Source organism: Cercospora beticola, chromosome 6, assembly GCF_033473495.1.
Source record: "Cercospora beticola chromosome 6, complete sequence".
NCBI lineage: Eukaryota > Fungi > Ascomycota > Dothideomycetes > Mycosphaerellales > Mycosphaerellaceae > Cercospora > Cercospora beticola.
In genome coordinates, this window is record NC_088940.1 from 1,050,293 (window position 1) to 1,064,427 (window position 14,135).

At 53.0% G+C, this 14,135-nt stretch overlaps 6 protein-coding genes across 6 annotated transcripts; 2 read left to right on the plus strand and 4 right to left on the minus strand.

Annotated features, from left to right (window-relative positions):
* Positions 1 to 196: 196 nt before the first annotated feature.
* RHO25_009520 (uncharacterized protein) lies at positions 197 to 1,171 on the minus strand (the record flags this gene model as incomplete). Its single annotated transcript, XM_023601055.2, has 1 exon — positions 197 to 1,171. The coding sequence occupies one exon, from the start codon at positions 1,169 to 1,171 to the stop codon at positions 197 to 199; it is 975 nt and encodes a 324-aa protein (XP_023454044.1).
* Positions 1,172 to 2,940: 1,769 nt separating this feature from the next.
* Positions 2,941 to 3,773, minus strand: RHO25_009521 (uncharacterized protein; the record flags this gene model as incomplete). The annotated part of the gene is made up of 2 exons (XM_023601056.2): positions 2,941 to 3,629; positions 3,686 to 3,773. The coding sequence occupies 2 exons, from the start codon at positions 3,771 to 3,773 to the stop codon at positions 2,941 to 2,943; spliced, it is 777 nt and encodes a 258-aa protein (XP_023454045.1).
* Positions 3,774 to 4,516: 743 nt separating this feature from the next.
* RHO25_009522 (uncharacterized protein) lies at positions 4,517 to 6,103 on the minus strand (the record flags this gene model as incomplete). Its single annotated transcript, XM_023601057.2, has 1 exon — positions 4,517 to 6,103. One exon carries the CDS (start codon positions 6,101 to 6,103, stop codon positions 4,517 to 4,519), a length of 1,587 nt encoding a protein of 528 aa, XP_023454042.1.
* A 585-nt stretch (positions 6,104 to 6,688) lies between these two features.
* Positions 6,689 to 7,531, plus strand: RHO25_009523 (uncharacterized protein; the record flags this gene model as incomplete). The annotated part of the gene is made up of 1 exon (XM_023601058.2): positions 6,689 to 7,531. One exon carries the CDS (start codon positions 6,689 to 6,691, stop codon positions 7,529 to 7,531), a length of 843 nt encoding a protein of 280 aa, XP_023454043.1.
* Positions 7,532 to 7,664: 133 nt separating this feature from the next.
* RHO25_009524 (uncharacterized protein) lies at positions 7,665 to 11,256 on the minus strand (the record flags this gene model as incomplete). Its single annotated transcript, XM_023601059.2, has 2 exons — positions 7,665 to 10,793; positions 10,849 to 11,256. The coding sequence occupies 2 exons, from the start codon at positions 11,254 to 11,256 to the stop codon at positions 7,665 to 7,667; spliced, it is 3,537 nt and encodes a 1,178-aa protein (XP_023454046.1).
* A 1,184-nt stretch (positions 11,257 to 12,440) lies between these two features.
* RHO25_009525 (uncharacterized protein) lies at positions 12,441 to 14,000 on the plus strand (the record flags this gene model as incomplete). The annotated part of the gene is made up of 1 exon (XM_023601060.2): positions 12,441 to 14,000. One exon carries the CDS (start codon positions 12,441 to 12,443, stop codon positions 13,998 to 14,000), a length of 1,560 nt encoding a protein of 519 aa, XP_023454047.1.
* Between the last annotated feature and the right edge of the window lie 135 nt (positions 14,001 to 14,135).

Sequence of the window (14,135 nt, forward strand, 5' to 3'; positions counted from 1 at the left end):
ACCCTTGGAGCTTCCAAGTCCAAGTCGCCACTATGGATGCGGGGCAAATATGAGTTGCACTAATGCGAATGTGGTCGATGTTGTGAGCTCAAAAGGCTAGAGATAGTAGTAAATGCTTCGAGACGTTGCGTATCTATCCTGTCCCCTATACCATACTTTGAAAGAAAACAATACTGTTACATTACTCACAACAAGCTCAGATCTTCCACTCTTTGAATTCCTCCTCGGTCCAGTCCCACAGTTGCTTCTCAAGCTCCGGATCATTTCCCTTCTTCGTTGTCGTGCCCTTCTTGGCCACTGGCATATAGAATGTGCCCGTCTGGACTTGCCTCTCTCCATCACCAAGCGGCGCAGTCGCAGCCCATTGCTGGTTCCAGGCACACATCTCAGCTGGTATCATTATTGTATAACTCGTCGCGTACACAAACATCCTTTGTGGCAGACTAAGCCCTCCTACCAAGCCAGTCGCGCTTACTCCAGGATGAATCGAGACGCTTGTGATCTGTGGGTAATGCTTCGCATACGCGCGGGCGTAGATGAGGTTCGCCAGCTTCGACTGAGCATAGCGGATCCAGGGCCCAACTGAGCCTTGCATACCGCAAGGCACAATATCCTCGTGCTTGGTCTTCAGCTTTGCGAAGTCGATTCCCTTGGGGTTGTGCCCTTTGTGTCCGAGCGAAGTGTCCCAGACTATTCGCACATCTCTACTTTCGGGTCTCTCAGCAGTCTGAAGCAGAAGAGGTGTCAAGAGCTTGACAAGTAGTGCGTGGCCCATGTGGTTGGTCCCGAACTGCAATTCGTAGCCGTCTTCGGTGAGACCAGGTGGATGGGCCATAATGCCCGCATTTGCCATGAGAATATCGAGTCGCTGGGTTCTCGAAATCAAATCTTTGGCTGCTTTCTCAACTGATGCGAACGATGCGAGGTCACATCTGATAAAAGTCACCGAAGCGGCTGGACTTGCTGCTTTGGCCAGTCTGATCGTCTCTTCTGCTGATGGCTGGGAGCGTCCAGTGAAGTAAATGTGCGCTGCATCGTGTTTCGCAAACGACACTACTGTCTCACGACCCAGTCCACCAGTTCCACCGGTGATGAGGATGACTTTGCCTGCTAGACTTGGAATTTCCTTGTCGGCGTCGAACACTGGTTTCCGGAACATGTCGAGCGCCATTGTTTCGATGTTATTGTCTTTTTGCTGATGAGAATGTGATTGATGTGATGGCAGGCGGGAATGAACTGGGTTGTCCTGTCTGTACTTGAGAGAGGTATCGGCTTCGAAAGTGCCGCTCACCTGTCACGTCGTGAAGCCGAACTTGTACCTACTGCCCTTAGTCGCACAGCATTGCGTGCAGTATACACGGATTGTGAAAGTTATGTCACCGCCAGGCAGACAACATTGGCGCTCGAGGATGTTGGACCGATGGCTCTTGCACAAAGGAGAGAGGGAAGCGGCTGTGCCCATCTTGCCCAATCAACGCTCCTGCCAAGCAGCGAGATGTTCCGGCGTCTGGACTTTGGTCGCGTCTTTCGTCCGGACTGGCCTGGACAACGGATATCACCAGCTTACAAGTTCTCGTCCCCTCCGCTGCCCTAACACCATGGCACAGGATTCCACAATGTGCAGCTGCATGCCTCCGAGGGCCCAGAAGCCCAGGAAACGTGTGACGGGCGCCCGACATCATCGATGGATATATGTCGCGGTTCTGCCGTGTCTGGACTCGAGCTCTGCATCTATCTGTTACACGGCACGAAGAGAGAGCGATCAATCACGCGCGTAGGCCCGACAACTCGCTTGAGAATGTCAGTCTCGACTAGGATGCATAGCCAGAGGCGAGTAATGCTTCTCCTTTTACTTGAGTATTGATTCTTTTCCTTTCGTTCCAGTCTTCGCACACTGCACCATGAGCTTGCGGCACACTTGAGCATGACAATGAATACAGGAACCACGAACATCGCCGATCTTCCGGCCGAAATCAGACTACTGATATATGAGCAAGTCTTGCAAGATGCTTCAGTGTCTGTGGAATGCTTCGAAAATGACAGAGTCACGACGAGAAGTCCTTGGGCCTTGCTGTCCGTCTGCCGGTTGTTTCGACGTGAACTTGGCCCGATGATGCCAGAAATCTCTTGCGTCCCGTTTCACTTTTTCGACGTTAGCAGAGACTCGCTGTGGCGATGGTGCCGCCGCATGGGCCTAACAAGACTGAGCCAGATGCGAAGATGGACAATGAGTGGGGCAGGCGTGTGTTTGACTGGGTGGGATGAAGCGTAAGTTGGGAGGCACCTTTAATTCTGGGAGCCTGGCTTACATTCTCTGCAGCACAAGAACAATAGCGGATGCACCATTGTGCTTTCGATCAATCACTGTGGACTTGGATCGTGGCTTCGAAGAATTTCATCAGGATGGAGACGATCAAGCAAAGCACTCCGAGAACACAACTCTTGGCTGTTCTCCGCGGAGCTGGTCGAGTCTCAGAGCAGTCGTTGGTGGCTGCTACTGCAATCGAGAATGCCTGGGCTGTCGCTACTGTACTCAAGTCGTTGCTGTGGGACAGGTGTCGAAGATGCAATGGAGTGCCGAGGGCACGCCGCTTCCGACCACTCAACTACTGATGAACCTCGTCGACACCATCACCCGAAACCTGTCCGAATGTCTCTGTCCGCAAGGCTGTGGCATAGCGGGCTGCAATCAGCACAGAGGCGAGCTAAATCCCGGCGCATCAACGGACCCTTTACTGCAGCTGCTGAGGCTACGAGACTACAACGAGCGATACCTGGTGGAATGAGCTGAGGACGTATCCACGGTCTGCGTCATAATTGTTCTGAAGATTTCGTCATGCTTCTATCTATCTTACAGAAGCGGGCTCTGTCTTGTGAGCGGGACTGGACTTGGCAGCCGCCTCTTCAATGCTCTGGTAGTGAGTTGACGCAGAAGCAAATTTACGCGGCCCAGGTCCTGCTACCCTTCAAGAACTCGTCGAACCACGCAACTGCCTGCAAGAAAGCAGCTTCCTTGGCGTATTTCACCTCTGGCTTGCTGGTGTCTGCTCGGACTGCGAAGCCATGCTCGACACCACTGTAGAGAGAGATCTGGTATGGAATAGTGTGCTCCTTGAGAAGATCCTCAGTCTCCCGTCTCTTCTCAGCTGGGAAGATCTGATCCGTCTCAGCAGCAGCGATGCTGAAAGGACCAGCCAACGCCTTGATCTCATCTGCGTCGACGAACGAAGGGTGTGCAACGTAGCCGACATCGACACCCTTGCCCTTGGCCTGGTATCGTGCAACATACTTAGCACCAAAGCAATAGCCGACAGCGCCCAACTTCTTCACGCCATATTCCTCCTTGAGAGCCTTGATGACCTTCTCGACGATAGGGTCAACTTGCTTTGGAGTGTGGCCTCCGCTGGGGCCCGAGGTTGTGAGCCACTTCATGATGTCGAAGTCATCTGGTCTGTTGAGCGGGATCGGGTCGCCCTCGAAGAGATCAGGCATGGCCACGAAGTAGCCATTTGCGGCGAATTGATCGGCGATGAGCTGGGCGTTCACGAAGTCGTGACCGATGACATCGGTGAGGATAAGGATTGCGGTATCGGTCTGCTTCGACTCTGGGTAGGCAAAGTATGTGTCGACTAGAATTGTCTTTGTCAGCATGGGGAATCAATTGCCTACGTCGGGAGAACCTTACTGCCACCAGCATTCTTCTTGGAGCCTGTTGGAGTGCCTTCATGCTTGACACCGATGGTGCAGCATTTTCCAGGTGGGTTGGACGCCATTGTGAGGAGAGTACGTAGAGAGTGTTCGCGACGAGATTGTTCTGATGTAAGAAGCTGGAGATCAGAGCACAAGAAAACAGCTCAATAGACGTGGCGCTACCAGCTATTAGTACTCACTCAAAGACAACCGGAGCTCTAACCACAAAATTTCTACTAAGCACGCCGTCAAGCCCTGAAGAACTTTGGCTGGCTCGAGATGCTGCAAGCTTCTGTCATCATCGTTGCCGATGGGCATGCCCCACCTATGTCTCGAGCCGCCCCTCATTCGCACAAGCAAGTCCTTATCCGAGCACAGGCGAGCAACAGCCCACTTCCGACTCTCCAACCAGCTTGCAAATGACAGACGCGTAATCAAGCTTTGCAGTTAAGCTTGAATCCGACGCCATTTGCGCGGGTTATGAGTTGATTGAAAAGCACTGCGACGAATTTTTGTTGTTATTTCTGTGCAATTGGACATGTGTGAGTGTGGTACCTGTCAGCATTGACATCGCGGAATAAAGCTTCGCCAGCGCCGGGGAGTTTATGGACTTTAGCTGTTCTGTTTCCTCGGAATTACCGATACGAGGTTCACTCTTAGCAACGCTGGCGGTGACTTTCCGCTGATCAGGTAATGCATTGGCAGGCAGAAACAACACAGACCTGAGTTTGTTGTACATACTATGCTACACATTATGTTGATGATTAGTCTTACCTCTATCATTAAGTACGGGGTATCATGGTTTCTCGCTGCTCTTGCACGACTCTCACTGTCCTCGGCAGTATTCTTCTATCACCTTGATGAGTCTTGCTCGATGATCTTTTCGCACATAGACATCGCCATGATCGTGGCCTTGCCACCAAATAGTCTCCAACCCCGAGCCGCGCCATGGCTTTGAAGTGGCCACATCGGTGGGCTCCAGGTCCATCGTCTTCCTCCCTTCTTCATCCTTTGTGATGACAGGGTCGGACTTGGTACCATTCTCCAGATATGCTCGCACTGCCTTCGCATTCAATATGAGATCATCCGATGAAATGGAAGCTGTGAAGCGCATGCCATGATTCTCGATCAAATGATCGATCTGGTCCCGCCAGAGCACGTTCTCGGTCCAGAAGAAGTGACGTCCCAAAGTGTGCGCGATTTGGGGATCCTTGGAGGCAAAGTACCAGAGAAGCCACTCAGGCGCACGTACTGGTGGTCGGCAAGTAAAGTTGTAAGCCACATCGGGCATATGCAACATGCAAGTGACTGGATCAACGAGCAGTGTGCCAGAAATGCGTGGAGAAAGATTCTTGTCGCGAAGGATCTGGGCGCTGAGAATGGTTCCATACGAATGCGCACCCAGAACAAAGCGGCCTTCACCGAAGTGGTGATTGATGACGGTGGTGAGCTGCGCGAGGAGTTCAGTCCTTGTGGGAATCGATTCTGTCAAGCGAGAGGAGATCTGGAGGACTTCCAACGCGAGGATTCCCACCTGATCGTCTTCGCTGCGTCCGTCATTCAATTCGTGGTTGAGCTCGGCCAGAAAGGTCACAGACGGCAGAAGTCCAATCCCTATACCATGGATATACACAACCGGAAGGCGCGTCTTTGATGTGTGCTCGCGTAAGAAGTATGAAAGCCTGGAAGCCACAGAGGTCTTGCGGGTGAAGAATGCCGCAGGGCGCGGCGGAAACACTGCCAAAGCCTTCCAGAAAGTACGCCGGTAGTAGCTGTAGCCTTTGAGATACAGCAGCAAGAGTGTGAAGGTGTCGGCCAGCATGATCAAGCTGTACCACATCAGGCTCCTGGGCTCGATCTCAATCGGATCCAGCGTCAGGCGCAAACTGCGCGCTTTGCCCGGGCCTTTCTGGAATGGCTGCGGCATCATGATCTCCATCTTGTTCATATACTCCTCAATCTCTGCGTTATCTCCATCTTTCTCGCTAGCCAGTTCTGCACGCCCTTCCCAAAAGCTCCAATCCACAAACTTGCGCAGCTCTTCCCGTCCAATGTCTTCAACTCTCGCACCGCGGAACCACCCACTGAGGAAGGAGATCGGATCGTGAATCTCTCGCTGGCATTTGTTGAACAAGTCCTGTCGTTCCTGGCGCGTCTTCACCGGAGGATGTATCGCCTCCTTCTGTATGTGCCGTTTATACCATAAGAAGAAGACGTAGAACAACGCTTCCGGCAAACATATCCTCCACATCCACGTCCGGTGTAAGTAATCCTCGAATCCTAGACTCCATGCTGGCCATTGGCTCGCGACCAGACTCCAGGCAACATATCCCAAGCAGAACGGCGCATAAGATTGGAAAAAGGTGATAATACTGCGAATGATGAATCGGTTGGTTGGACTGTCCGTAAGCATTTTTCGCTCTCAAACGTGCGCTGTAAGGCTGGGACTGCAATCGCGATCAACCCTACAGCTCGCACTCTCCTCCAACATTACATATGTCTGTGTAAGAAGCATGATGTAGTTGAGCAGGTTGCGCCAACGCAGCGTTTCGCGATTCCGCTAGTATCCGAGGCTGCTGCTTTTAGTGAAATTACCAGGCGGCGAGCAGGGACGACTGCGAAAGCGAGGCTCATCTCGACCAGGTGCGCGGATCGGCTGAGCTGGGGACTTGCCAAGGATCGATCGAGATTTCAACAGAGGGTCTGCCATGCTACCATGCTGCGATACATGTGTAGACCTCACCTTTCATGCAAGAAGAGTGTTGTGACTGCAAGTGTAGCTTGCTGAGCTCTGGCTCGACTTGTGCTACATCGATCCAATGCCTACATGTAACTTAGTCCTGATCCCGAAGGATGCAAGCCCCTGCACAACGGTAAGCTGGTGCCTGACAAATGCACATCCACCTGCATCGCAGTAGGTACGAAGAATAAGTACAATCCGACATTCACTTCACATTCATGCAACGGCAGATAACAGCAGAAGAACAACTCCTCCGCAATGGATCCAGCCATGGCAACCGCACCTCCTCAGGACAACAGCACAAGCACAACCTTCCCTCCAGAACCCAAACCAAACAGATGCCACCTCCTCTCCCTCCCAGCAGAACTCCGCACCCAAATCTACGAAGAAGCTCTCTCTCCCACCGCCACCCTCCACCTAACCTCAACAAAGACCAAACGCCACGCAACACTCCCAATTCTTGCTCCTCCACTCATCGCAACAAATCACCAAATCAACCAAGAATGCTCTTCCCTCCTCTACTCCAACAACGAAATCTGCATCATAATCGACGCCCACGACACATGCTGGCCCATAATTTCCGAAACCCGTCTCCCACAATCTGTTCTCGAGAAACTAGAACACGTTTTCCTGGTTCTGGATTGTACTGCGTCTTTTCGAGCAGATTATGAAGATGTGGATTTCACTGCTTTGGAGGCGTTGAAGAGTCTCAAGACTTTACGTTTGGCTGTTGTTTATGATAGTGCTAGTGGTTTGAGGGAGATTTACGAGGAGTTTAACCCTTTGACGGAGATTTTGAGCAGAGTACCAGCGAGCACGAGGGTTCTGTGTGGGGTTGCAGAAGGCAGCCAACAGGCGGAGTATCTTGCAGAGGCGGTGCGGAAGAAGAAGATGCCGGTCACGCAATGGACGAATGGGAACGGGAACCTCAGAAACGCGATTGAAGATAGGGCCATCAGTGTGATTGAATCAGAGACATTGAAAGCCGCTGTGGCAGCGGTGGAAGACGACGTGCGTGGCACTAAGCTTGGAGCTCACGGTGATGTGTTCTCTGCATACCGTGCTGAACAAAGAACTGTGACGTTCCGCAGTGCTGTATAAGCTGGGTCTGCCTGCCATTCAACCAAAGCCATCTGTGTGACGTGCTGCACAGCCGCAACAACATATTGGTCTCCTCCACGACAGACATCAATGACGACAGCAACCACTCGATGCAAGTCTACTTGCCGAGAGGTCAATCTAGCAAGCTCTCCTCCTGCGACCAGTCCTTCTTTACTGGTTCCTTCTCTGGACGAAAGGTCTCCTTCCACTTCTGCCGCTTAGCCTTGCCTGCTGGGATGCTGCCCGAGCTGGACGAGTCATCTGCTGCGCCGTCGAGACCAAGTTTCGGCTTCTTGGTATTCTGAGAGACATGGGAGGGCGTGACTGTCGAGGCGCTGCCCGGATCAATGGACAAGTTCTCGACATTGGTCTGAATGGCGGCAAGGTTGCGCGCCGTGCCTGTATCGTCAATTTCGATCAAGGTCGCGTTTGGCTTCGGAAGCTGCGAATATGGCACGTACGCATCGACTGCCTGTTGGTATTCGTTCTGTGCAGCCACTGCAAATGATTTCCACGACTCGGAATCTCCTGAGCTCGACGTTGCACGTGAACCGTCCGACAATTGCCCAGCCGACGTCTTCTTGACTACAGCTGTCAGTTGCAAGCCTGCATTCGTGGTAGACGGCTCTCGACATTTGGTGCAGTTGACAATGTTGTGGTCGAAGGGATGGCATTTGCACGGGCAAGGATGGCCGCAGGGGAGTTGCTCTTGACAGTCGATTGTGCATCCGCCATTGATTCTCTCCCAGTCCTCTGGTGAGTCGATGACCACTTTGGTCTTGTGCTTTTGGCAATGTATCGGGAAATGCTCATCGAAACGCTGAGGATGAACCTTGGGGATCTCTCCGGGCCGCGCAACCTCCTGACCGGCCATAATCTGCATCACCTGGGTCCAAGTCTTGGGTTTCCGCAGCTTGCCTGCATCTTGACGCTCAATTCGCTTCTTGGACTTGACTTTAGCGTAAGACCTCTCGACGTTATGAAGTAATTCGGCGTTGCCGAAGATGTAGAATCCGCATTGAGCGCGAGAAAGAGCAACACAAACGCGATTGTCGACCGAGAGAAAGCCAATCTGATAGTTGTCGTTCGACCGGGCCAGACTCAAGAGGACAATCTTGTTCTCTTCACCTTGGTAGGAGTCGACAGTCACGACTGTGAATCTACGATCCCTCAGGGCAACGCGAGCACGCAATTCTGCGAGAATCTTCTTGCGTTGGCCATTGTAGAAGGTGAGGATCGTAATATCCTCGGGTTGCACGTCGTTGTAGCAGAGATACTCGACGAATCCTGCGATCATCCGCGCTTCGTCTTCGTTGTAGCAAGACATCATGTCGTCTCGACTCTCTCTCCAAGCGTGAGTGAACCAGAACGAGTTCACTCCTCCCATGCCAGCTACACTGGGGCGATGCTTAGGGTCGGAAACCGATGGATGGTCTTCGATGAGGTCACCGTAGATTGGAGCAAGTATACGACGCACTTCTGGAATCATGCGACGTTGTTTGCGTAGTGTCGAATATTCCAGCTTGTTGTTGACCATGCGTTCGAACAGCGAAACGTTGAGATACCACGGCTCGTCTTCGTGCTCATTTACATGCGTGTGCGGTCGAAGCTGCAGATGATCGCCCACAAGAATGAGATGCTGGAGTGATGGCATACAGGCGACCGTGACTGGAGCCTCCAAGGTCTCAGCTGCTTCTTCAATGAGAACGACTCTTGGCTGAAGCGCAGATAGGAGGCCACGGTACTTGCCGAGTCCCGTTGTCGTCATACCAATGATCTTCTGTCTCTTGAGAATGAGTTCGTCCATCTCGAATTGGCCGATTCGGCGCCTCCCGGCCTCCTCGTTCAGCTTCTTGGCCAAGTCTCGGATGCCTGGGAGAATGTACTTCTTCAAAGCAGACTGCAAATGGCGGTAGACAGCACCTCTGGCAGCCTCCGGAATCTTCCACATGTCTTGCTGTTTGAGGAATTCTTCCGCTTTGTGGTCGATTCCAGGTGTTTTGCGACAGGTGAAGTTGTCCGCAATGTCGTAATATTGGCCATGGAGCTTGTCGAATTCTTCCTCCTCCTGTGCGGCATTTTCTGCCTCTTCTTCACGCAGACGCTCTTGCTCTAGATCAGCCTCCTCGTGATCAAAACCATGTTCATTGCTGGTCTGCTTGGGGTTCACTGGAATCAGTTTCGAGCCGAGCCAGACCGTGAAAGGCAAGTTCGCTTCGTTCGAAACGGTCTTGGTGCTTTGCACCCAACGAGACGCGCCCTCTTCAAGCGAGTCGGCCTGCGCCTCCGTCAAGATCTTGCAGCTCTCGAGTAGTCGGTGATCCAAAGGTTTCTTGCTAGGTTGCAGCGCCGTAAGCAACAAGGGAAGCTGCTTCTGTAGCTTGTACAGGCTTGCACGGGCCTTTGTGTATAGGGACCCAGCTGGTGGATTCTCGGACGTCTCCTTCCGCACGTTGAAGAGGACACGCTTCTTCACCACGTCTTTGTCCTTGCTTCTACCACCAAGGCGCACGAAATCAGTCTCGAACGTGGCAACGTGACGCAAGAACTGGTCGATAGCGTGATTTGTTTGGCATGCCACAAGAATTGGTGGATCGCCAGGTTGCCAGTTCTCAAGCATGACCTTGACAGCCTTCACAGAGACGTGTGTCTTGCCAGTTCCCGGAGGACCTTGGACGATGGCGAGGCGCTTGGTCAGTATACGTTGGAGTGCCTCAAGCTGCGAGCTGTCGAGCTGACTCTGCGGGTCGTGAGGCCATGCGCTCACAACATCAACGTTTTCGTACGATTCCTCATTGTTGCCATCGAGCACCGCAGCCAGGTTGAGGTGTGGGTGCTCCGTGATGTACTTCGGCGGCGATATTGCGGTGTGCGCTGACAGAATGTGCTCCGCGAGCGGGAATGGCTCGCGCATCATGCGTTGCAAGGCGAGCAATGTGTGCCGGTTCGCCTCGTAAAGGCCCGATTTGTCTTCAATCATCAACCATTCGGTAGCGGGATCGATCTCCAGTTCATCGGCACATGCAAAGAAGAGGTCCAGCTCCGGTGGGTCGAACTTGAGGTACTCGAGAGGGCGCGCTGCAACAGTCGCCACGATAGCCTTTGACTTGAACTTGTCATCTGCCGGCGTGAGCACCACCAAACCACCGGCAATCAATCTCTTGGACTGTTCCCACAGAATGATCTTGCCAGCACGCCGTGTGCTGAAGGTAATTCTGTGAGCCAGCCCTCGAGTCGAAGCAGTAACTCCGCAGATGTGGACCTTGAAACGATGTCAACTAGTGTGGTCGGGAGGAGCATCGCAATACAATTCTCACCTTTTCGTATATGCCGATTTTGCCATTGTACGAGTCCTCGACAGCATCGGGGCATATGCGCATTCTTGTGACCGCTTCGCGGAGGCCCCGGATGGCGTCTTCGCGGTAAAGCTCGTACTGCGTAGACAAGTATTCCTCCTTCGATTCCCACGCGCCAGATGGCCGGTTTGGCTCCAGCTCAACGACATCAGAAGACGAATTGTTGTCGTCGTCGTGATCCATGACTTCTGCTGAGGTCGGGAGTTCCGGCTTGGACAACCAGCCAGGTCCATCGACTGATTTCTCGAAGTATTTCGCTACGCGAGGGTTCAGTTTGAATGCCATTGTGCGCTCAGCTGCCGTGTCGCCAGGAGCCGGAGCTTGCTTTTTGGAGCGCTTAGAAAAGCGCTCCTCGAGGTGCCCATTCATGGTGCCTGCGAGAAAAAGTTGATGTCAATGAGCATGCCTTCAAATGTTGATGTACATGTCGGTGCTGTCGAATTTGTACGTGGTCACGAAGCGGGGCGGCGGCAGTGGGTGCCTGTGCAAACGCGTTTGGAAGGAAGGTGCTGCGAAGGGATGCACTGACCAGGCGGAAGGCGCTCTCAGAATGAACGCTTCCAAATGCACTTGAGGTCTCGGGAGCCTCGGCGGCGTGGTAGGTGGAAGACAGATGGAGCCAGGCTTGTGAGGTTGTGGTCGTCACAGTTGAAGTTAACAGACTGCCCGCGAGCAAGCGGCCGGGCGCTGCAGCTTGTGTCGCTGCAGCATCGACTGCAGCATCGAACAAACCTGCGAGCAAACGCGCTACGCGTGTCGGCTTCACGTTTGCCTGCTGCGTGCGGCATGCTTTGGCAGATTTCTGCCATCGTGGATGGCCGCTGTGGTTTGATGAGTGCAAAGAGAATGGCGTTGAACAAGAAAGAAGCTTGGAAGCAAAGTTACCAACTGATGTGATACTGGTCACCTTGCCAGGTCATTTCGGCCTGTCTGCACGAGGTGCTCACTTTCGTTGTTACTCACGGTTTGCTGCAGCAGCAGCCACGGAGGCACGTTGATGGTGTGATCCCAAATCTCCATTGTGCATCCTGGACGACACCTTCCAGCTAGTTGCCATTGATGGCTTTGCAGCATCTCTGCGGGATGAGCGATGGCCTTGCCGACGCGTTCACGCTTCACACAACATGAAGTGAGATGTGGAGGTGAAGTGAATTGCAATCGCGAGCGACGCGACTCGTTCTCGCGTTCCAAGACTTTTTAGCTCCCGCGCCTCCCGCGCGCCAAAGTGCGACCTTAATCCACAGGGGTCCGATAATTCTGGAGAATCTAGCGGTCGCCGGTAGATTGAGGGCATTGGGAGCTCGTAGTGCGTCCCGCCAGAATGCCACTTTTCTGTGTTGTCCTTCTCTCATAACACCTGCCTGTCACGCACTACAGCCGGCGACGAAGACGGTGTCGGTGTCTGGCGTGCAGAGGGTTCATCCTCGGTGCTGATCGAACGAGCATCTCGCCATTGGCTTTTCGCTGCGATAAATCCAAAACCCGCCCACGACCTAGACCTGCGACAGTACACTGCTTACCTGCGCCCGAGCGCAGGACCCCCCTCGACCGCCATGACACAACACCTGGAGGCTGGCTCCTCCGCCCTCTACGCTCGATTCCCCGAACTCGATCACACCCCGCCGCCGCAGAAAGAATGGCCCATTGACGAAGTGTCGGTGTGCGCCAGCCCAGGTGACTTCACATCTCCTGCCCCACGACCACGGAGGAGGACATGGAGTGCTGTGCCAGACCAGGAGAGTTTGGGCAGTGCGCTCAGGAAGGCAATCATGGAACACCAGCTCGGCTTGTCTTTGAACTTTGTTCTGCTGCTGGGCATGACATACGCACTGTTCCCTAGCCTTCGGGGAAATATCAAAGCTTGCTTCACTCTGTCGTATGCAGCAGAGGACTCAGGACTTTATGGGCAAGGCTTGCGAGATATGTATCTGGTAGCGAGCTGCATCATCTATTTCACCGGATTGCGAGCATTCATGTTGGACTATGTCCTCATGCCCATGGCTGCTGCATGTGGTATTGGAAGAAAGAAGGGTCGAGTTCGATTTGCTGAACAAGCTTATATGCTAGTGTACTATACCGTATACTGGTTCTGGGGTCTGGCCGTCTTTGTTCAGGATACACCAAGCGGTATTACCAATGTCAATGACCTGCTTGTGTCGCTATGGAGGGACTTTCCCAGGCTACTCATGCCTACCGGCATCAAGCTGTACTACTTGACACAGTTCGCCTTCTGGATCCAGCAGATCATTGTCATACACTTGGAAGAGCGCAGGAAGGACCACTACCAGATGCTCACGCACCACTTTGTGACAGTCGGCTTGATGGGTGGCAGCTATGGATACAGGCAGTGGCGCGTAGGCAACGCAATTCTGGTCTGCATGGACATTGTCGATCTCGTGCTTCCCCTGGCCAAGATTCTGCGTTACCTGGGCATGCAAATGGCTTGCGACTGCGCCTTTGGTCTTTTCGTCATCACATGGATCGGTGCAAGACATATCTGCTACATTGCGATATGCTGGAGCATCTACGCACATGTCAATGTGGTGACTATGCCATATGGAGTGTATTCCACCATCACTGGGGAACGCATATCAACAGACGGCGGCGAATCCATCATGGACAACCTATTGCAGCCCATGCTCCGACCAGAAGCGAAGACATTTGCATTCAATGCCAACATAAGATGGTGGTTCCTCGGCTTACTTGGAGCACTACAACTGATTACCCTCGCATGGCTGGTGATGATCATGCGAGTTGTCGTCCGTGTGCTTGGAGGGCAAGGAGCCGACGACACGCGCAGTGACGACGAAGGCGAGGACGAAGACGTGGACCCCATTCCCCCACAGCCTTCCGACCACACAGCACCATTAGAAGCCGAGAAACCACGATTCATTGAAGTCGAAGCAAGCACAGAAGACCACAGTTGGCCAGCACGCAAAGTCACAGCAAATGGAAAGAGGAAATCAAAAGGTATCTCAAGTGGCCTCAATTTGGGCGAGCACAAGGAGATATTGAATAGAATCGGCTGTTTGAGCGAGGAGCAGTTAGCTCGCGAGAGAGAGGCACGAAACGGTAGCGCCAGTCCAAGACCAGGCAGCGCTAGTTTGCGATAGATGTGGGTCATGTAAGATAGATGCCGCACATGTGGAGTCTCCTGTGCGTCTAGAGGTTTTGAATGCGGAGGCGCTGAAAAAAGCTTTGAGATTAAAGCAGGATATACCCAATCCAATGAGCATTTTGGTACATGT